This window comes from Gymnoscopelus braueri, assembly GCF_963280865.1.
Source record: "Gymnoscopelus braueri genome assembly, chromosome: 11".
In the NCBI taxonomy this organism is placed as follows: Eukaryota; Metazoa; Chordata; class Actinopteri; order Myctophiformes; family Myctophidae; genus Gymnoscopelus; species Gymnoscopelus braueri.
This window is the reverse complement of record NC_137613.1, coordinates 29687162-29710584: the sequence shown is the minus strand read 5'-3', so window position 1 is coordinate 29710584 and position 23423 is coordinate 29687162. Positions and strand designations below refer to the sequence as shown.

At 39.7% G+C, this 23423-nt stretch overlaps 1 protein-coding gene across 1 annotated transcript; it reads right to left on the bottom strand.

The window, feature by feature from the left end:
* cers2a (ceramide synthase 2a) lies at positions 1–23423 on the bottom strand. Its single transcript, XM_080442982.1, has 11 exons — positions 22907–23423; positions 13738–13911; positions 10232–10346; positions 8907–9025; positions 6375–6432; positions 5701–5751; positions 5423–5515; positions 4237–4365; positions 3055–3161; positions 2634–2787; positions 1–2104 (listed from the first exon to the last, which is right to left on the bottom strand). The coding sequence occupies exons 2-11, from the start codon at positions 13908–13910 to the stop codon at positions 1964–1966; spliced, it is 1140 nt and encodes a 379-aa protein (XP_080299108.1). The 5' UTR covers position 13911; positions 22907–23423; the 3' UTR covers positions 1–1963.

The following is a 23423-nucleotide window of genomic DNA, read 5'->3' as shown; positions in this document are numbered from 1 at the left end:
TGACATTTAAAACTTCTTTTTTTTAATATATGGTTATATTCTCATTCAAATCTTAGTGTTTTGCCATTTATTGGAGGGGCCACTTGCAATGTCCTCACGGCCCAGTGCCCACAGGTTGAGAATCGCTGATGTAAAGTGAAACAGCACGGAGACACACGACATAGCAAAAGAAATACAAATCTTTTGTGTGTGTGTGTATACATATGGAAGCTTCACACAAAGCTCCAGGCACTTGCAAAACAATGAAATGTAAAAACTTTACTTTGGTGTTCCATTTTACTCTATGCTTAAGATGTCATTCAACATTATTTAAGCACAATTAACCAAAGGAGACATACAAATAATTTGTACTTTTCAATAAAAGGAGAAAATAAAATGAACAAAATTGTAAACTCAAATCATAATCCAAACCTTTCTAGGCAGAAATAGAACTCTGGTTTGGACCTGAAACACACATTCCTCTTATTATTATTAAGCTTGGCTACTTTATATTCAGCCAGCCACTGCTGATCCATAGAAGAAACTCTTAAAGTGCATCTTTGGATGGATGGGCAAACAACACTGATTACAAATGATAATGACTACCGTATTCCAGTCCATCATTTCAAATCAAAATAGTAAATCAGTTTGGGCTGAGATGATAAGTTTCCTCCCAAAAATCTGTCTATATTGTTGACTGGATTTAAAGCAAGTTAAACAAAATAAAGGAAAATAAATCTGACAAAATAAAAGACTGTAATCATAAGAAAACGAACATTTAAAATGATTTCAAGCTGTGCTTTCTACTTCCAAAAAGCATCGTATTTAAAGACAAAATATCTACAAAGCAAATTTAACACACAGTGCAAAAACAGCACTGTGAGACTATCTCTCTCTCTCAAACTGTTAAAACAATGTAATTAACATATTTTATACCTTTACATCTTAATATACCTTAACACTGGCTTACTCAACAAGCCTAATGACTGATCTACTATCTATCTGCCAAAACTAACTGGATGTGAATGTTCGTAAGGGTTTATGAATTATTATTACAGCTACAGTGTGTATTAGTGTATACAGTACATCACTTCTCCCTACACCAACCCGTGGTCCATAGACAGATAGTACCTTATCATTCATTCATGGCAGTGTGAGTGTTAAAGTCACAACATCACTGACCTCAGTGTGGTTCATTGGCAACCTAGCATCTCGGTTTGTCATTACTCTGGCACACGGTAAAATCATGAGTGTTAATTTAACCCTGAGAGGGTACAAATATACATTTGTACAGTCTCAGAGTTACGGGTCCATTTTGTTCCATTTGTACAGTCTCAAAGTTACAGGTCCATTTTTGAGTTAAATTAACACTGAGGATTTTTCTGTGTAGGGAGGCAGTGCACTGGAAGAAGAATCTGTGTCATCAGTCAAGTTTAAGGACAGCAATACTTTAGAGAAGTATTAAAACTATTTTACAGGAAGAGCAACGCCCATGCAAAACATGATGCAAAGGATGTTTTATGAACTGCGCTTTCGATAACCGAGAACAGAAAGCGACAGGAAGGCGTATTAGTCACACTAGAGACCGATAAGAAATGCCACGGAGGGGAGAATCAGAACATGGGAGGGGAAGTCATGGCTGCTAAGGCACTGGGAAGGTCATAAATACATAGATTTATACACAGTTATAGCCTGTGCATGGCTTCATAACAGTCTCCCAGCCCCTCCCCCTCATTACAATTTATGTGACCTACGGGGTAGAGAAGTCCTCCACATTGGAGGACAAGCTTCAACGGGAGGGGTATATTAGGTTTGTTACTATTAAGAATCATTCATATTAAAAGTGTGTGTGAGTGTGTACGCGCGCGCACGTGCGTGTGGGCTGCCTCCTCTTTACACAGGTCAGCCTAGAACCTTTGGCCACCTTCAGGCCACGTGCGAGGGGCCTGTTTTCATTCCTGACACCTCTCTCCCCAGGGGAGTGTCACTCCACCTTTCTATGGTTATTGTTGAGCAGCGTGTGGCCGTTCTGCACGTGGCCATTTTTGGAGGTTTCCGTCTTATCCTCGTCTTCATCTTCAGACTCCGTCTCGTCTTTGTCACTCCGCTCGTCTTCAACAATATCCTGCCGACACGAAACAGAGCAGTGTACAACATGACGGTTTGCAAGTTTGGCAAAGTAATAACTATTAATCTGCACAGCTTGTTTAAGTGCTATAATAAAGAACAAACATATTAACAATAAGCTATAATAAAAGCAAGACATGCTGCCTCCATTAACCACTTTCAACCTGGCATCCCTATTTTGGCCATGTCGTTCTAGGCAAACATTCTCTCTTGTTTTTATAGCGAAAATAGGCGATCTACAAGCTTGCAACGCCTTGCAATGTGATGCATTGTAAATCATTTGCACAATATAGAATTAGAGCTTAAGGGGTTAAGTCATATCGCTAATTAATACCAACAAAGTTCATGAACCACAATGGACTGAAAACCAAATGAACAAATCTAGTGACTTTGTTAATTTGTGCAATTTCTAAGTGGGTGCAAGTTTCTGAACCCTTATCAAGTGGACTTGATAAGAGCGAGGTAGTGGACGTGGATGTTCAGAGGAGGTTTACAGTTCAGACTGGGTTAAAGGGGTGTTTTCATACGTTGCCTGGAAGGAATTTGATGACCATGCGCAGGATCAGGACAGCCCAGAACATGTGCAGAAACAGCAGCACAATCAGCAGGCCGTTGAAGAAGTAAAAACCGAAGAAGGCAGGGTACAGGGTCAGGGGATAAACCCACGTCGTGTGGATGATCCTGGACCGGTGACAAAAACAAGAACAGAGAACTCCAGTCAGTCAGTCCCCAACGCTCGCAGTCAAAAAGAACCATTGACAAAAGGACACAAGGGGACGCGCTTCAGACACAATGACTCTGTGATGGCGCTCACTGTTACTGTGTGTGCACAGTGTTTAGTCTTCCATGCAGACCAAAGGGCATCACTGTTCCAACTAATTCGACACGACCAGATGATAATCCAGTCATTTCCGTTTTACTGAACAGGTAACTCGGATATGAACTCACCAGAATGGGAGGATCACAAGGCGTGTGACGATGAAGACGGCTGCAAACAAGGTGAAGATCAAGTTGCAGGTTTTCCTCCAGCCTGCGTAGTTAAACATCTTGGCAGACTTGAGTGAGAAGCAGAGGTGATCATTAAAACATTTTCATTTATTTTCCACTAGAGGGCAGACAGTGTACCATGTGAAATGTCACAATTTAATAATACTTATTTTTTCAGTCACAAAGTGCTTTTTTGTACAGCCTGGTAAAATCAATGACCTCGGATGAATCTTAATTTGCGTATCCTAATTTGCATTAATTGACAGCGATTATATAATTTAAGAATGTCGACATAAAATAACCTAATATGTTGACTCATAAATATTGCATGTCTTATATCATATAACTGCATTTACACGTGTAACCTGCACTCACTCGCAATGTTCTTTCTGTTCTGCCTCTGAAAGCCTGTAACCAGGGGCACGTAGCCCCTCAGCTGAGCTCCAGCATATGGCTGCATCAAAAACATCTTACAGTATGTACTGTGTAATTAATTGTCTAGCTGTTGTCCCTGTAGAGTAGACTATCCTCAATCACCCGATATGTTTCTGTTTCATCTGTTTGTGGTAACATTACTGGTTGATTTGTTGAAGCACTGTACAGGGGGTAGAGTTATAAAAGCTGTTGTCATCTACAATATTGAAGCCTATTTCGTACTGAAAGACAGAAGTGGAGAGAGAGAGACGCTCGAAGCGAACAATCGCAGTTTACCTTCCGAAGCAGATTAGAGACTTTGATAGTGAGATGGACAATGCACACTTGTCATTTGAAAATCACACCAGTGTAGTCTTTTAAAAAAAAGGTGCAAAATACTTTTTGAGATGACTGCGGCTGGGCAGTAGGCTAGGTGAGAGAAAATTGTTCTGAAAATGGTCATTATTGGTTGTTATGCATAAGGTGTAGGGCAACAAAATGAGTTGTGTGTCCTCGATTTTGGAGAACAGGAATCCCATGCACTTACATTTCTACTCGCACTATCATAAGATAGTCGCATACATGATTATTTTGGAGCCCTCAACTGCTTTCAGATAAACAATAAAATGACTGGAGCAAAACAAGAAAAAGAAGGAAGTTAGAATGTGTTCACACTGTCTGGCTGTTATGAAGACAAAGCACTGTCTGGAGTGCAGGGTTTAGTCGTACCTCCATCAGATAGTCTGATGCATCGTGGCACAGCATGATTAAAGTCCCTGCCCGGATGTAGTTCACCAACCAGGAGAAGCTGATGAGGACAATGGTGGCTACATGGTGAACTATCTGTTCGTTGAAATCCTGAAAGAGAGAGAAAGACAGACAGAGATAAAACGTCAATCTAAGATTCCGTAACCAAAATAGTGTTCTGTCACTCATTGATCCAGTAGACCAAATTGGTGACTAATCGACAGGGTTTGTGCATTCTCATTGATCCAAGCTTTACAAATGATTAACTCAATGAATGCTTCAGGCTTGCATTATAAAAGTCCTTGTGTTTTTCTACTGCATATTCATCATATTTATCATGTATATTTTCTTCTGTTTTGTCATTTCAGCACATTGTTGTCATCGCTGGGCTTTTCCGTTCTGGCAGTAAAGGGAGTAAATCTGCATGGACCACATTCTGCAGCCTCATTGCTATAAAAAGAACCCAATCCAAGTACAGTAGAAGGGACAACACTCCCCAACCAACCTGCCCAAAATGGTCAGATTACAACACCATGACTCTCCTACCAGAGCATGCAAAATCCTTGTTCTAGGTCATACAAATTGCTGTCTTGTCAGGTTGAGTTATAATAAAACAAGGCCTGCTGGAGTTCTAGCCAGGAAATGTACCGACAGGGTTCAGGCTGGCGGGGGAAACAGTCAATCAGTCTCCCGAGTGTGAAACTATCCGCCGAGGCCCAGTCACACATTAACTTACACAGGACAGAGACGACTTCTGCTTCCAAGACAGGAAGGAAGGCCACAGTACATATGAACAGTGGATATGATTGCTTTTCCTCACCATTAGTGGGTTTCATCCTCATTCAGTTTGAACTGACAAAGTGGGAGACAAGACACGGAGCTAGAACATGGATGTTATTCTCAATGACAACCTCGTGGCTAACAGCTGCACTCAGCACCTTGCATGGACTCACTGTGGCTTGATGTGATACCATTATGTCCAAACCTCAAGCACACAGCAAACACGAGGCCCCTCATTATTCTGTGCACTCACTGACCCAAATGAAGCCACTCGCATCCCTCTCTCTCCCTCTTTCTCTCTCTCTCTCTCTCAGCGGGATTGTGTTGTTCTTGTAACAGTCTGTGAAATGGACCGATCAAATTCCGAAGACAGCTGGGTTTTACTTACTTTGCGTTTTATATCTGTCGCCACACTGAACACCAGTGACATGTAGAATCCCAGTTCAAGCATGTAATACCAGTACTGGGAAGTAATCAGCGGCTGGGAGAGAAACAAAAACACTGTAAATGAAAAGGCTCTTAAAAACAAAAAGTTGAAAATATTGTTTCCTTCGTTGACAGTCAATTCATTTGAAAGACTAAACACAATAATATAAAACACAATAATATCAATTTACAGTATTATAATACAAAGCTCTGCATGGATTTCACAGAACGTGGGTGTACCATTTTAGGAAAGTCTTCCCACATCATCTTCATATCATGGAACCATGGTTTCTGCAGGGTGGATAAATCAGCAAATCAGCACCAAACACTCATTTACATTGTTAAACACCACGAAAATCTGAACTTACTGTATAAACAAAGCAGACACCAAGCCAGAACACAATTCTTGTCAGTTTGCTAAAGTGATTACTCCATTTTAGAGACCCATTGACCCAGTAAACAATAAGGACACTGTTTTACTTATGAGGCATTCCATTCCATCAATTCTTTCTAAATATAATTTTAGCCACTTAAAGCTGCAATCCATAACTTCAATGTTCTACCCAGGTAACCCGTCTGAGCGCTAAACTTTTCTACTGTTAAGGTATAACAGAGAGCACATTTAGGTGTTTCCATTTGAGTTTCCTGAAAAACCTCTTGTCAACCAGTAGTTATCCTACCTGACCACAGCTTTAAAGCCTATATACTTTGTCGTATGAGGAATAGCAAAAATTGAAGATCTTCAAGTTTTCAATGCATCGCACCAATAGTAGATCTACAAGCTGACAATGCGGGTAACGCGAACATGGTTAAACATTTTGTCTATGCTCTTTTTTTTCGGTGACGGTTAAGAAGTTACCATTTGAATATGACATTTTTGACTGAGTAATAATAAAGTAGAGTCAAATACTCACATCAATAAGTACTGCCAGGCCAGCAAAGAAAGCAACAAGGTAAAATGTAAATCTCCAACTGTAAGAGAAATCCCCACATTAACAAAATAATTTCACACAGCCTAGACATCAAATTAACACACAAAAAAACGAATGTTGTGCAGCATGACACTCCTGGGAAATAAACTCTGGAACGGAGTTAACATCAAAGAGACACACCTTTAGTTAAAACCAAGACACATGACATAAAGCATACTTCTAATAAAGATAATGATGTGTGAAATAAGAAAGACAACCTCATCACACACCTCATAAATGGATATATTACGGACTTGTGTTTGCACTGTATGCCAGAACTAAGATGTATAATTTTAAGCCAGGCATCACTAAATTACAATTGCGTAATAAACATGCCTTTCAACCGGGAGCCTTCTGTGCCAGCTGTCTCTGACACACATTCTAACACTTAATAGATAAGACTGTGTTCAGACTGGCAGAGGAAATCAGATTTTTACTTAAGTGGTTTGAAATGCGATTCAAATCTGATTTCTAAAAGACACTGTCCGGACTCCGGACACTGAAGCCTGATTTATACTTATACCATTATATAATAGTGTTGCTCACTGAAAATAGCTTACAGCGCGTCGTGATGCGATGTTTTGTGAGCTTTCAGATCTGCCATTTCCTGCGAGCGACACCGTCATACGATATAACAGTGGTTCTCAAGGCTCCTTGGACCGGGGATCCAAATGGACCCTTACAAGTCTGTAACTCTGAGAGTGTACAAATGGAACCAAATGGACCCTTACAAGTATGTAACTCTGAGAATGTACAAATGGAATAAATGGACCTGTAAGGTCCTTGGAATTTCAACGTTTGAGAACCACTGTGATAGAGCAAGCTAAGCATTACCTATGCCGTTAGGTCATTGCCACAGCAACCAATGCTGATAGGTCGAAGATGTCTGCAATACACAAATCCGATCTGATCACTTGCAAAGAACAGTGAGGACAGTCGGTCCTAAAGATCAGATCAGATGTTGAAAAACAAATCGGATTTGCCTGCTGTCTGAACAAAGTATTATACAAAACTAATAATGTTATTAAAATGTGCAACATAATCACACCAGGATGATAAAAGCACAAGGAAATCGTAAATCTCCCTTTGAGATTGAATAGTAGTTGTGTCCTAAAAAGACAATTATGCTGGAAAAAAATACCACCCAGCCATAATTGTGAGAAATCAATATTTTTATGACTATGTGATCTCAACAGCATTGTACATGCGAGACTCGGCTGTTTACCAATAGGAAATGCAAACGAGTGTGTTAACCCAGCCTCTGCGGATATGCCATATACAATAGGCCTAGCTGTTTGCAGTAATTAATATGCAAAACTGCAACACCACAATACAAGATCAGTTCAAAAATACAACAATAACGATACAAAACTGAATATAACCATTGAGAAATATCCAATAGAATATATAAAAAACTAAATCTGAATATAAACATTAGGAAATCAAAAAAATCCTCAAACACACAAGAGTACAATCTATTCATTTACTACAAAAAGCAATTTAATACAAGTTTTTCATTTAGTCCTTTCGGAAATTCAGTCTTCAAAGTGTGAATCTAATATGCTTCTCTCTGCAAGAGCAAATGGTCTCCATCAGCTCCTCTTTTCAAAGAATTCACCATTTCAATACCCTGGAATCTCAACCTACAAACTTCATATCCTGTGGCATTAATGTGCCTCAGTACCGGGGATTTTTCATCATGATTTCTGATGTTACTTTCTGATGTTTTAGTTCTCCTTTGATTTATATGACATAACAAAAGCCACAGGGACATTTTAAAAGATACACCACATATTTGGTTTTACATGTGATCCCCCTTCCCTTTATCTTTTTGCCCGTATGAGGGTTTAGAAAGGAATCACCCTTGATCATAGCATCACAAAATTGCTACAAGGAAGATTACCTGAGGGTAAAGAATCAAAGCAATGTTGAGGTCATATAAAATTCAACCTCTCTCAGATTCTTGGCCCTTTTATTAGCAAAAATAGGCAGAGAGGAGAAAGCCTTTCCCACAACCGGATCACTTGATAGAATGTGCCAATGCTTTTTAACAATCTGTTTAATAGCCTCAGAGATAGGGACAACATGGTCAACATGTAGAGAGTTTAAGAGTTAGAGGACAGGACTCCTCACCCCAAAGTCCTCCTCGACCTCCAGTGGGAGGATCTATCGTAGGATCACATGTAAAAAACAATGATGTACCTTTTAAAATGTCCTTGTGTTTTTTGTTATGTTGGAAAAAACTAAAGGGAACTAAAGATCAGAAGCTGTGAACATAAAAGTAACACCAGAAATGTGACGAAATGTGTGATTTGCTTCAAGTGGCAGTGTGAAATGAATGGACAGGGATTGTTCCTCGAACCATGAGCAAAATTTTTCAGAGGAAGGGAGAGAGGGAGCAAGGAAGTTTGTGTGTGTGAGACACACAGCAGCAGAATGGTGAACATGACTCTCTATGGGGGAACGTGTGGCTACCTGGCTTCACGGAACTTCTTGAGTTTGTTTGGTCGGTCCAGGTTTCTCCGTCTCCTGAACCATCTCTGGACCTGTCGTACTGACCAGCCTGTCTGCTTGCTTAGACTCTCCAAACAGCTCTAACAATGACAACAGAGAGACAATATAAACTTTTATATTCAACCTTTATTTCATTCTGAAATTAGGCAGTGAACAGTTTGTGTAGACTGTATGTTAGCAAAGTTAAAGAAAAAAAGATTTGCAGAGAAATAAAAAAGGAGCAAAAGGTTAAAATGTTTACAATTAGAAAAAAAAAATGTTAACATTGATCAAAACCCAGCATAAGACCCACTATACAAACACTAAATACCAAACAAATAAACAACCCTGCTTCAGCAAGGGCGAGCAATATGTTGTCACTTATATCTATTCAAAGGTGTTTTCAGCTGTATATTAACTCACTGAGTGCCAGAATTATTTCTGGCTATTTCTGGCCAGTACGATTTTTATTTGTATTTATTTTTTCAAAGTAAAAAAAAAGTGCTTAGGAAGCGAGATACAGCCTTTTTCAGTTATAAGTTAAACAAGGAGTGGATGGAGCTGCAAATCTTCAGATAATGATATCTTGGGTTCTGAAAAAAACACGTGAAACACGTTAACTAAAATTAAATTATATTTTTTTTGAAAAAAGAATGTTCAGAACCCAAGATATCATGATTTGAAGATTTGCTACTCCATTCACTTCTTGTTTAACTTCTTACTGAAAAAGGCTGTATCTCGGCTCCTAAGCACTTTTTTTTTTACAATGTATTTTTGGCCTTGGCACAGGGGTGATAAAGCCAGAAATAAGTTGGCACTGAATGAGTTAATGGCACGTTGCACCATAGCGGTAAAACACATGAAACACGTTAATGGCACATTGCACCATAGCGGTAAAACACGGGAAACACGTTAATGGCACATTGCACCATAGCGGTAAAACACGTGAAACACGTTAATGGCACATTGCACCATAGCGGTAAAACACGGGAAACACGTTAATGGCACATTGCACCATAGCGGTAAAACACGTGAAACACGTTAATGGCACGTTGCACCATAGCGGTAAAACACGTGAAACACGTTAATGGCACTCAATGAGTTAATAGCTTGCTGATTTTTTTCAGCAGTTACAAACTTTTGTGATGGATTGCATTAAGAGTACTGTATAAAGACGTGACAGGCTTGTCAAGGCTTTATTACCAACATCAATGAACTCTAATAGTTGCGAGGCGTTACAACCGAAGACGTCTTACGGTACTTGTATTTCAAGCGGTGTCATGACGTTGTGAAGACTAAACGTTTACCTGTGAGGGATGTTTCGATGAGTTAAAAAAAGACTCCAGTGTGGGATTTGGGATTAATCTGACACGCTGGTTGTCCTTCACCCCAAGTAGTTTAGCAAGTGGAAGAGCAACCACCCTGGATGGAGAAACGAGGACAGCACTGTTTACTGTGTGTGTGTGTGTGTGTGTGTGTGTGTGTGTGTGTGTGTGTGTGTGTGTGTGTGTGTGTGTGTGTGTGTGTGTGTGTGTGTGTGTGTGTGTGTGGGGCAAGGGCATTCACAAAGACAAAGCCAGAGCCAATATCAATACATTACAACATTAATTTGAAATGGATATATTTGTAGACAAAGGTCTCAACTCGCATGTGAAGGAATAGGTTTATGTTATTATACTTTTTTCTAGCATCATTTATGCACATTACTTGTGTCAACTCTGTAAAGCCTTTTACTTCTCAAAGTCCTCAAATATCTAATAATGATATTCAGTAATGAAGTTAATAAGATTATTTCACACTATTCTGAAATATTCCATTTCTAAACTTTTTTTAGTCATTTTTAATATTAAGCATACAGCCTACAATTTAGGTTTTTAGACAAATAAAACATCACTGCATGTAAATCGGTATTAATACATAATCAAAACAAACTTAAAGCCTCGCTATGTAACTTTTATTTAATGAATAAAATTAAATTTCGTCCAATCTGTATGATAGAGTACCGTATGTTAATACAATATAACTTCTACAATTGGGGTGGCTGTATTTTGTCTCCCTGCTCTTCTATTGAGACATTTAGATTGTGTCAAAGGTCATGTCTCACCTAGACACAGGATCTGACACAAATTTTGACCTGATGGTCAAGATTCCATTTATCCCCTGAGCAAGCAGGCTGGCTCTATAGAGCACCGAAGTCCTGACGTGACTCGTTCATCCCCAGGTTTGCGGAAATAATTTCTCTATGGAGAATAACATTGGGTCATCTTAGAATCGTCTCATATAAGAATTGTGGTCCAAAAATAAACACCGCGTGTCGGCGTTATTGTCAGGGAGGGGGTTCTGTATCGTTTATGATAGTCAGTCACTTATATTTGATACAGTCTGTTTCTGGCGAAAATGTAACTAATTCGGCGGAAGTAACATTAGCGTTTTCTCACCGTCAGTTGATGCTTCATATCCATAAGAGTCAACACGCCGGGGTCATTTGTTTATTTTTGGAACACAGTTCTTATTTGACGCGATATTAAATACGTCCATGGGATTCAGAACGGGGGTGGAAAACTGCGAACCAGGTAGACAAACAAAGGATGTGTAAATGACGTCAGACTTCGGCGGTCTATTAGGTCAATGTCAAAAGTTTCAGCACTCGTGCAAGAAACCAGGTTTAAATCCGGGGTAGAAGAGGAAAGTTACATGGTGCTGCTTTAACACAGACAGAATAACATATCTAATAGGGTTAGGGACACCAGGTTGAAAATAGTTAACTTATTCATAAACTGCAGTACCATGTTGTCTACATTCTGAAATGTGGGATGGTCTATGTAGGCCAAACCCAAATGTCCTCTCAAAACGCACTTGTGAACACAAGGCTACTATTCACATTCTATTGCACATGGATTGTGCAATCCATGTGCAAGACACCTTCCTCAAGCAAAACCTGGCTCCCCTTCATTGCTCAGGTTTTGAGGCATTGAAAGAATTTCTCCCTCCCAGAGGAGACATCGTAAATAAATTATTGATAAGAGAGGCGTGTGTGTGTTGTGTGTGTGTGTGTGTGTGTGTGTGTGTGTGTGTGTGTGTGTGTGTGTGTGTGTGTGTGTGTGTGTGTGTGCAGTGAACAATTGAACCACATGGGCGTATGAAGAATTAAGCCTTTCCTGTTATCTGTTTAATGTCCCAATAAAAGTAATGTGTGATGCACTTCAAGATGTTGATTGTTACAATTAGATTTTTTTGTTATGTGATGTTTACCGTTTCATATCACCTCCCTTTCTGAATAAGTGACGTTAAGATAGTGGGTGATTGATTGGTGCCCGCCCACCCCTATCAACCAGTGAGAGATGGAGGAAGGTATGAAACCATTCCAATCTGTGCCATTACTGTTGGACTCTGAAGATGATGCCGTGTGCGTTGAAGTTAGTTGTTTGCACCTTATCAAAAAAGGATAGTGTGAATCGTGTGCTCCAGTATCTTCTTTGGGTTCAGTTGTTGAGAAGTGGCCCATAGAACTGTTCCTATGTCAACCTGATGTTAGCTAGTTTCCTATACCCATGTTTTGAATAGGATGGCATACTTGTACAAAGTTACCTGGTTTAAGGACATTGTTGTTTTGACGGTTGACACCAGGAATTGAACTAGCAGACTTTTGAGTACTATATACTGTAGATGGTCTTGCTAACCAACCTGAACGAGGTATAACGGTCTAAGAACTAGTTTATTGAAAAGTTATCTGAACCATTTTGGTTTCTGGGTACAGAAAACATGCAAAGCAGTCAGCAGCATAAGTGCACCAATAAGCAAATGACAGTGAGATTACTAAAGCCCTATTCATATGGGAGTGGGACCAAAATTATGTTGTGCTTTTGCAGTTGTAACTTGGCTGCAGTGAAAGTGAGGGGCCCTCAATGTGATCCTGAAGTTTAAATAAAGATTGAATGAATGGATAAATAAAGACCTCTTGTAATTGATGAATTATCCACCTAACCTGTATGTTTCACCACACAGGAAACACAGTATCTCACGTTACAGCTGCAGTAGATACAAAGGTTAATATTTCACCATTCTTCACTTAACGTGAAGACAACGAGGAAGACAAGCAGTTAGAAAACCTTGTGTATTGGGGTGAAATGCATTTCTAGTGGCCAGATAAGGGTGGTTTTCTGTCTCCAAAAACACCCCTCAACCCAATCAGGACATATGAATCCACAATCGGATTTATTTTAGTTAGTTTTGTGACGTGTGATGGAAATATAATTTTTTCAATTAGTTCTTTTACACCCTCAATTCCATTTTTGTCTTTCATTTCAGTTTATGAAAAGGTTAATATCCCATTTTATTTTAGGTTTAATATTTGGTTTTACACAGTAAAATGAATCTTCAATGGGCATAAATGTAACCACCAAATGGATCCAATTAGGAGCTTTATTCTTTAACACTCTCCAAGTAAAATTTACACTAAGGATTTTACAACGCTCGGAGGAGGCGGAGGAGGAGCCCGGCCAGGAGGCCATCCACAGAGCCTAGCCCCTCCACGTACCAGAGCCTTCCTCTCCCCCAATCCTGGCAGAATAGTTTCGGACAAGCGTATTGAGTGGCCCTGTCTTTCCCTATTTAGGACTGACCGTGGGTAGCTACCTGGGACGTAAGGCGGGGCTTGATCAACCCTGGCTGGGTCACCTGGGCGAGGGTGTATGTTGCGAGACCCGAAACATCCTATGACCCCAGGCTACAACACTGATGATACGTCCCAGGTGCATCCATGTGATGTTTTTTCGTTACAGTGTTGTTTATAATACAATACTAATTGACTGACCTCTCAAATATCTGTCTGAAGACCAGGAAACACAGAGCGATGGGGATGGTGGCCCACAGGTCTCCCGTTTTAGGAAACACCTTACCATCATGGTCCTTCAGATCGGCCCAGCCCATCCCAGGAGGAAACCATATCCAGTCCTGCCAGACCAACTCACTGAGACTTGACAACATCCTAAAAAAGAAAAAATACAGTAGGAAATGACGTCACGATGACAGTTTCAAAAGTGCATTATCATGGATCTCTGCTACTGACTGGACTGAGTAATCATTTTTGCAATCTGACTCATAAAAAATGTCCATAACTAGAAAAAACTGTAACAAGTCACACAGTCAGTTACCGGGGGTATTCTATTACACAACATGACCTCACATAATGAGTCCATTCCTGTACTATGTTACACTCCTCTGTCTGTTTCAAGCAAAGGTATAGTACAGATATTAAGACTGTTTGCACATGAGATAACATAGACCCACGGTTGAGTCCAATCTTCTTCTATCAATCACATTAATATCAGATCCTGTATGTCTGGGCATTGTGGCTTTGACCTTTGTACTTCTTAAGTATGAATTGCTTACATTACATTAGTCATTTAGCTTTTATCCAAAGCGACTTACAATAAGTGCATTCAACATAGGTAGGGAACAAAACTACTAAATCACCAGAAGTCTTAAGTGCATTTTCTTCTAAAACAAGCAACTAAGAGTATACCTAGCGCTAAGGTAAAAGTGCAATATATCAGCTAACTACTTTCTTAAACAGATGAGACCAATAGGAAAATCAAATGAGCAAGAGCAAAAAACAAACTAGACGCGTCGCAATTCAGGGCAATTGCAAAGTGTGGTTGCGCCGACGCGAGTCGCGGGTCGCTGCCGCCGGGACTCGGGGAATACGCTGGGAGGAATACCGTCGGAGGCCGCGTGACGTGCCATTCGAATCGGGTGTCGATCGGATCCTGCCTTCGTGATACGTGCCGTTTAGATTTTAGGAAATAGGCCCCTCCCACAAATGTAACGGGCCAATCATATTGTCACGTCACTCCTGATATCACTTTTATTTCATTTTGAGAGGATTGATCCCCCCAAAAATCATATTTTTGCATCAAACGGTTACGTTTTGTGCATTTGTGGCGCCCCCTATGGGTCAAAGTGGAAATACTTTTGGGGACTCGTTGAGTAAACCACCCTCGACATGTGACTCAAATTTGGGATTGACTGGACGTTTCGTTAGTGATTTGTGGCCTTTTTTGTAAAACGGGCCCCTTCCGCTAACTTTGGAAGCCATTTACGGACGAACGGTATGGACTATCAAAATTCTGTTTCACTCCAGATTATCGCATGGGTCCAGAGATAATGTGTACTGATTTTTGTGAAATTTGGAGAAAATATGTGGGAGGAGGAGCTAAAAGTGTGTTTTGAAGAAAATTCAAAATGGCGGAAAATCTATCCTGACGCAAATGGGCGTGGCCTATATGGGGAGTTGCGTCATGACCCAAGGAATCTAGGTGGAAAAAGATTTTTATTCTAGGACCTACGGTTCAAAAGTTATAGGCCAAAAACGTAAAGTGGGCTGTTATAGCTCCACCATGAGGCCGACTGGTGTAATGTGTTTTTTAAATAATTTCGGACTAAATCATGAACCTCCCCACCAAATCTGGTAACTCTAGCTCTTACAGTTTCAGAGAAAAAAATACTTGAATTTGAGTTTTTTCACTTTTTCATTAAAGTGGATGGGGAAATTTAATGCACTAATAAATCAATATCAATAAAACTATGCAACCAATCTCCTAGCAAAATACAAGCACACGATTCCCGGTGAAGCCGGTCATTTTGACATATGACACTAAATTGGGAAAAATAAACTGTGGGCTGTGATACGGTTAGAAATATTGTTTATCTATAAATAAAGAAAGAATAAAGTTTCTGTAAAACAATAGTCTGGTTGCCCATTCGGGCAACCACACTAATAAGTGAAAACTAATAAGTGTATGTTGCTGATCGAGTTCATAGTCAGTATAAGTCAAACCAGAAAGGTGCGACACTTACACTGTGTTCTAGTGAGGAGGTCTTTTTATAACCCCCAAATTACCGCCATGAATTACTAGGCAGATTTACAATGGAACTTTTGCAGTGGGTTTTGGATAAATTGAGAAAATAAGAACATTTCATTCAACAAAGTAATCTTACAAATCAAGACACCTTTTACTAATTTAAATTTCTACTATTAAATGTCTGACAGCGAGTCGCAGGTTCGATTCCTGAGCCCGGCGACCTTTACTGCATGTCACTCCCTGTCTCTCTCTACTGTTTTCTGTCTCTCTCTACTGTGTACAATCATTATAACGTCAGAAAAGCCCAAAAAAAATATCGAAAACACTTATGGGGAAATCTGGTGAAGGACACATTGCTAAATCACTTCCAGCTTTTGGGGCTTCAAACTGCAACACTTCATCTACTGTATATAGAAATACCAGGAACCTCTGTATGCATGTCTGTCTTGTCCTTTGAATATCTCGAGAACCATTCATCCAGTCGACTTCACACATGGTCAGTGTACGGTGCACTAGTGTGAGGTCGAACTGATGAGCTGTCCGCCAAGTTTTAAGGTTGATCAGATAGGTAGGTAGGTACTTTATTCATCCCAGAGGGGAAGATAAGGTGTTACAGCAGCTCTCATGCAGACAAGAAAGAAAACATCAATGAATACCATTAAGGAACATCTAAAATAGGCATCTAAGAATAGTCAACCTACAATAGATGAGCAGATGAGCAGCTCAGTGAAAAAAAAAGCTGATCTACGAGCTCACAACACGTATGGAATTCCTTTGATTTTGTTGAAATGTATGACATTCTTTTGAAAAATGTTTGAATTATAATTTTTTAAATCTTGTGAAAATGGGTCCCAACCCATTGTTTGGGAAACAATGGTTCAGGACCAATCCTAAAAGAAGCACAGACAGTTGGGGATTGTAGGAGTAAATTGCTGTTGATTCTATCTTATCATATAGGACCACAGACACAGCAGGGAGCTCCTTACAGGAACAGAAGCTACTGTGAAAGGTCCAGGACGCAGGAATGACATCACTTCTGGCAAGTCCACAATGGGATACACTCAAGTCATTGATACACTGCATTATACTGCTGGCTTTTGTAAGAGACAGGAGTGTGATTCTCAGGTTACGATGGCAGCTTTGTCCCTGCAATCGCGGGACAAGGGGGCAGAATAACACCGTGACAGAGTGACATCTGTGTGCGACTCAAGTTGATAATTTAGTAGGGAAAATATATTTACACAGCATCTTTAAAAAAGAATGTCAAATTTAAAGACAACGAACAATAGAAGTGTGTGTGACTTGGAGTTTTGTTTTAAAACTAACTGGAGGTCAATACACCATTGTATTTGTTCCATTTTTGAGACAGACAATAAGAAACTACGTGGGAGCCAGTGAAAGGAAGGCTTCATGAGGAGAAATAGGCTCTGGCGGGATTTGAACCCAGGCCAGCAGGGGTATGCGAGGTGAGCCTCTGCACATAAATAGCAACACATAACGACAGTATAGTTAATAAGTAACCCAACACATGAATTAATATAGTGTCTCTTCCTTCACTTTTGGATGGCACTCTGCCTACATGCTCTTACTTTTGATAGGAGCACTTAATACCTACAGTATATTTAATTAACAAAAAAATACATACATACTGTATGTGTTAACTAGATCCATTTATGCCAGGGGTTTTCAATTGGTGGTCCGTGGAGGTATTGCATGTGGTCCCTGATCATGCATTCAGTAAAGTATTTATTTCATTATTTTTTATTTTTGAAAAACTTGGTATTTGAGGACAGAGGAATTGAAGACATTATCATCATTATCAGTGGTCCTTTGAGGAGGCTCATGCTTATTACATAAGTACTTCAAGCTTAACTATAAAATAGGATCAGCTCATTGCCATGTCCTCAGATTCAGTCAAGAGAGTCTGCTCACTCATACATAAGTTACAAATCAGTAACTCACTTAACATGAGATTTTATTTATTAAAAAAAAAGAAATATATATATATATATATATATATATATATATATATATATATATATATATATATAATAAATGATTCAATCTAGATTAGGGCATACATTATAATACATATATATATACACACACGTTCTTAAATAATAACTGAAATATTATGCTAGTGAGCAGATGTGTGACACACACACACACACACACACACACACACACACACACACACACACACACACAATATTTCAGTCATTATTTAAGAACATGTGTCCATGGACAATTGGTTGAGAAACAGTCTTATAAAGGGTAATGCATATTTTAGTTCTTATAACTATAATCATACAGTGTTATAAGCTGTTTATAATGCATTATAAACATGAGATGCATAGCAAGCGTTTCCAAAAACACTAATCTTAGCCCATATCTCCACCCAACACAACAGTGGTCCCCTGATTGATTCTTAGTCAGGGTGGTGGTCCCTGGTTCACAATCAGTTGAAAACCCCTGATTTATGCAATTAAAAGGGACATTTAGAGCTCAAATAATTGTCTAGTAAACAAACAGTAAACGGTGTGGCTGAAAACCAGGTCTCCTGACTTTAGACAGATTCATTAACAAAGGCTGTGTGTGGACTTTGCCCAATCACAAGCTTACTACAATTTCAAAATAACAAATGTTCTCCGCCCGTAAATTTTCACTCCTCAGGAAGAGTGTTGCAATAAATACAAGAACTCGCCCTGAAACACTGGTGCAGGGATGAAAATAGGCCTGAATGTCATCGATCAGGGATTTTCAGTGGCCGCACTGACACACTGGTTTGTTATGTCAGCATTCTGCGCTAATCTAGATTGAATCACTTGAAGAACCCTTGCCTATTCTGGGGGGAACATTCGCAGACAATTGCAGATCTACAAGCTCACAATGCGTCGTGAGCTTGCAGATCGGCTATCTTCGGCAAAGAAATTTGGTGTAGAGGGGAAAAAAAGCAGAGCCGACCTCAGTCACCTAAGTATTTTAGGGGTTTTAAGTTATATTAACACACAAACCCCTGGTCTTATACCAAGTAACGTAGAAAGAGTGTCACAGCAGAATTAGGTCCAAATTCCAAGATTGCCAACATCGCAATCAACCAATATTAAGAAGATCAAGGGTCAGAATAAAACACAACCACGAACATGAATATTCCTGTGCCACGTGAATGCTCACGTACAGTAGGATGGAGAAGAGTCAAGTATTAGGTAAAGAATTAAGAACCAGAAAAGAAAAAGGGAAACAAATAATGCTCCCATCTTTTTCCAACGCCCAGATTTTTTTAATGGTCCGAAAATGAATGTCCTCCTTTTGACAAAAGTATTAATGGTTCCAAAGTTTCTGAGGCTTGTAACAAGTCCTTAGTAAAACATTACAGTACAGACACTGATGTTTACAGTTGGGTGCGAGCCACTTTCTTTTTAAATCAATATTTCAAGTTCAATTTCATCTGCTTCAGCTGAAATGTCACATCACTGGTTTATAGGTGTAAAAAAGTGGGGGGAATACATTTTTCATACAAGCTCACATAATTTGTTGTTGTCGAGAAAAGGGAAGAAGAAAGGAGATCGAAGGAACAAGTTAAACAAACAAATATTCCTGATATAATGATGAGTAGAGGGAAATATATACATATACAAGCAGGTCTGATATTCAAAAAACGGTAATTATGAGGCAGTTAAAATAGGAGCATAAATAGTAACAGATATATTTGAGGTCAAAATAGTAGCAGATACATGAGGTACAGCAATAGAACAGTAACAGATATAGGACATAGAGTCTATGTCATAGACCTTTGTGACTATAGTCTCATGTGCAGAATCAGATGAGGTAGCAGCTTAGCAAATACAACATCAGGCATGTCAATGTAAACGGTGCTCAGCGCCTGTTCGACTGTCTGATGGTTGAGCGAACGGCATTCTGATGTCCAGAACAGATTGTCTGTCATAGTGTGCTCCCGACAGTGTGTGGGGATAAAACTAGTTCAGAAACTGGCAAATGCCCTCTCCCTCCATGGCGATCCAGTGTGTTGACCTTGGCTTACAGTTTATCTGTGCATGGCATGCAGGTGTAAAGTAGTTTTTAAATGTCATGTTTAAAAGGCCCAAAGCTTATTTTCTTCATTTAATTTTAATTTTGGCATGTACAATCAGGCAATCAAGTGAATAGCTATACATTGCACATAGCAAATGAGCCTAAAAAAAAGCATAATCAGCAGTAACTCGAATTCAAAATAAGGCCCAAACCTTCATACAGAATATCTATATTCTAGGTTGGACCTTTTAATGGGGAAAGAAACCCCCCCCAACCACCCACACCCACAGAGCCACCCCCCGAACCTACAAGAAGGTATCACATTAACAAGGCTTTTGAATGCTAAACAGACCTAGTTTAGCCTGTGTGCAAAAGGCGAGGAGAATGGGCTCTCAGTAGGTGGTCATGATGATCATGATTCGACTGACAAAGGAACAAACTGGGGGTCATTGTATTCAATTGGGACACTGAACCAAGAGTTGTCTTAGCTCTGTGTCCCACTGACGACAAACTGGAAAACAAATATTCTGCATCGAGTTTAAAAAGTTTGTGGTTTTTCATTTAAGTGTGGAAAATGGCAAGTTAGGCCCACTAAGTCATAAACCTTATTCTGGGGTTGAACATTAGGCGAAAATAGCAGATCTACAAGCTCACAACACTGAGCTTGTAGATTGGCTATTTAATATCTAAAAGAGATTTAGTGTAGCGGGGAAAAATCTGGGTGCCTAGAATAGACCCTTGGGGGACTCGAGTCAACAAAGTATATAAAGCAGTTCATAATTTGAAAATGAATCCAACAGTATATTTTCTGTTACAGTTGTTAATTGCTTTTTCTTCTGCCAGGGTTAGTAGTTTTGTGGTGACTAAAAACTAAAAGGCACAAATACTGTACTAGTGTGTAGCTAATGCTCTATTCCAAAGTGATTTACATTGCAAAGAGACTGAGCAATCCACCCAATGGAAAATGTAACAACACTCTGAAGAGCTGATTGACTACAGATCTAAAAGGAAAGGGAACAGGTCAGAATGCTCTGAGGATAGAGTTTAGAACTAACTTGGATCAGACAAGACAGTTGCGCTGTTGACGTAGCGTTAACTCTCCCAGGGAGTGGTTCAGTATGCAACCATGGCCCAATTGGGTGGCTCCCCCTGTACCACTGAAATTGGTGACCTATCAAATTGTGACCCCAGAGGTCGCCGTTTTGAAATTTCGCTGTGGAAAGTGAGGATTCATTCAATCAAGGTGTTTAGGAAAACGAGTTCATAAATTGTACATTCGTTGTGATACTTTAATCGGTTTAATGCCGAGGAAAATGTTTACGTTTCATAGATCACAATGAAAATTAGTCTTGAGTTTTTTGTGTTGTCCTGATGCTCTTTTAATTTAATTGTGCATGCATTGTAAAGTGCATTGTCCAAAAATATATATAATTGTTTTTTATTAATAAGCCATAGGTGGCCTAACGTTAACCAACTAACGCTAAACAAAAACTCAAACGCCAAACAAAATCACTTCATGTCACATGCATTGCCTGTCATCGCTAAACAGCGACACCTCTGGTCACATAATTATACAAGTCACCGATTTCTGTGCAACACCCGGACATAGCGGAATTGTCCCAGCCGTTTCATGTTGCATGATGTTAGGGAGGGAATTCTCGCCAACAGCAAGTTCCCTTTTTGAAACAAAAGAAACCAACGTGTTATGTTTTCTGCTGGTATAGTGAGAGATGTTGGTTTGTTCCAACAACGCGTCAGATCAAACAGAGAAGCATGTTATACTCACATCCGCCATCCGGACGACTTCAGTCAACTTTTTTTTGGAGCTTTCAGAAAGGGTGTAGCGGCAGCTACAAACTACAAAGGGCCCATTTTCTTTCTTTCCATTTTTTCCCCTTCTTGAACAACTGTTCCTTGTTTTGTTTGAGCCCGACTGACTCTTGTGGTCGTGTGTGGTTATTTAAGGCCTATTAAACAACGTACACGACCTTCGCTTTATCGCCCCGTTCCTAAACAAATACCACCCAAGATGAAAACGACGGTGATAGTGCTGTGTAAACTTTGATACGAGGAGTCACGTTTAGTCTTTCAACAAGCTCATCCGTGCAGCCATAAGTGTGCAACTATGTGTATATAATAGCCCATATTATACATAAAATCATATACAAACTTAAAATGTAAACCCCAGTAGACTAGGATGAGTATAATCATCATGGAGTCTAAAAATAGCAGTGTATTGCACTGTGTGTGTAGTAGGGTTCGAATACAAGAACGCTCGCCCCAAAACATGCTCGCCCCGGGTCAGATTCGGCAACCACGGAACGGTCGCCATCAGTATTCGTAAACCCTAACCTCAGTAAAACTATGCCTAAACCCAACCTTCATTCCTAAACTTAACCTCAGTAAAACGATGGCAAAACCTAACCTTATTCCTAAACGTAACCTCAGCAAAAAAAAAAGTCTAAACCCTAACCTCAGTAAAACTATGCATAGACCTAACCTTATTCCTAAACTTAACCTCATTAATACTATGTAATTACTATGTAAATAACTTTTTTTCTATTGATTACTCACCCCATGGAGCCTTGAATTCATGGATATTTTTTTGTTTTTGTCGCATTCCTTCCTTTATTATTTGATTATAATAAATTTAGCCCCATTGATTCCGGTAGGAGACACAAATGCATTTGTGTCTCCTACCGGAATCAATGGGGACACATTTATTATAATCAAATTATTGGCTTAGGAATGTGACAAAAACAAAAAAATATCTATGAATTCAAGGCTCCAGATGGTCAGTAATCAATAGAAAAAAAGTTATTTTGGGGGTGAACTACCCCTTTAACCTCCTAAAACAAATACAAGAACCACTTGGGGGGGCGAATGTGTTTTGGGGCGAGTCTTCCAGTTACCGTGTGCCCCCGGTTCTATTATATAGTTTTTAACCCTCGAGGAAAGCTTTTGCACAATTTGCAGACACACAGGACATCAAAACGGACCTGCAGTGCTGCGGTGTGCTCCATATAGACTATATAGGTGTGCGTAACGGTTAACGGTCACTCACTAACGGTTGAACTTCATCATTACCTCTATGTGGTGGTGTATGCAGGTATAGGATGTTGTCTCTCCTGCACCGACGTTGCGTGATGATCGCTGCCGCTGATTTCCTCCTCAATCTCTCCCGGTCGTCGGAACCACCGCGTGAAATTTCATGCGGATCTCGCCATGAAAATGGGAAAACCCCCCCGTTTCTGTTGACCTGTGGATGATGTTCCGATCAGATCAGATCAGATGCAATCCGTCCTCCTCTCTTTAATTACAGCTATTGTCGACTTCTCTAATCCCGGGTTTGCTGCATTTTTCATTTAGTTTTTTTTAAATAAAAAAAATAAAAACTCCTGTCGCACTTTCTCCACTTCCTCCACTGCTGATCGGTGATCCAAGGCTCGCCAATTATAGCCAAATGATAAAGGCAAAAAAAATACTTTTTCTTTGGACCAAAGTTGTGTTTAATAGCAGGCCTGATAGCGTTGCGGTTTAGCCGAGGTTTGCTCAATGGTTCTGGTGTGTATTTAATAATTGTAGCTAGTAGAGGAGCAGACAG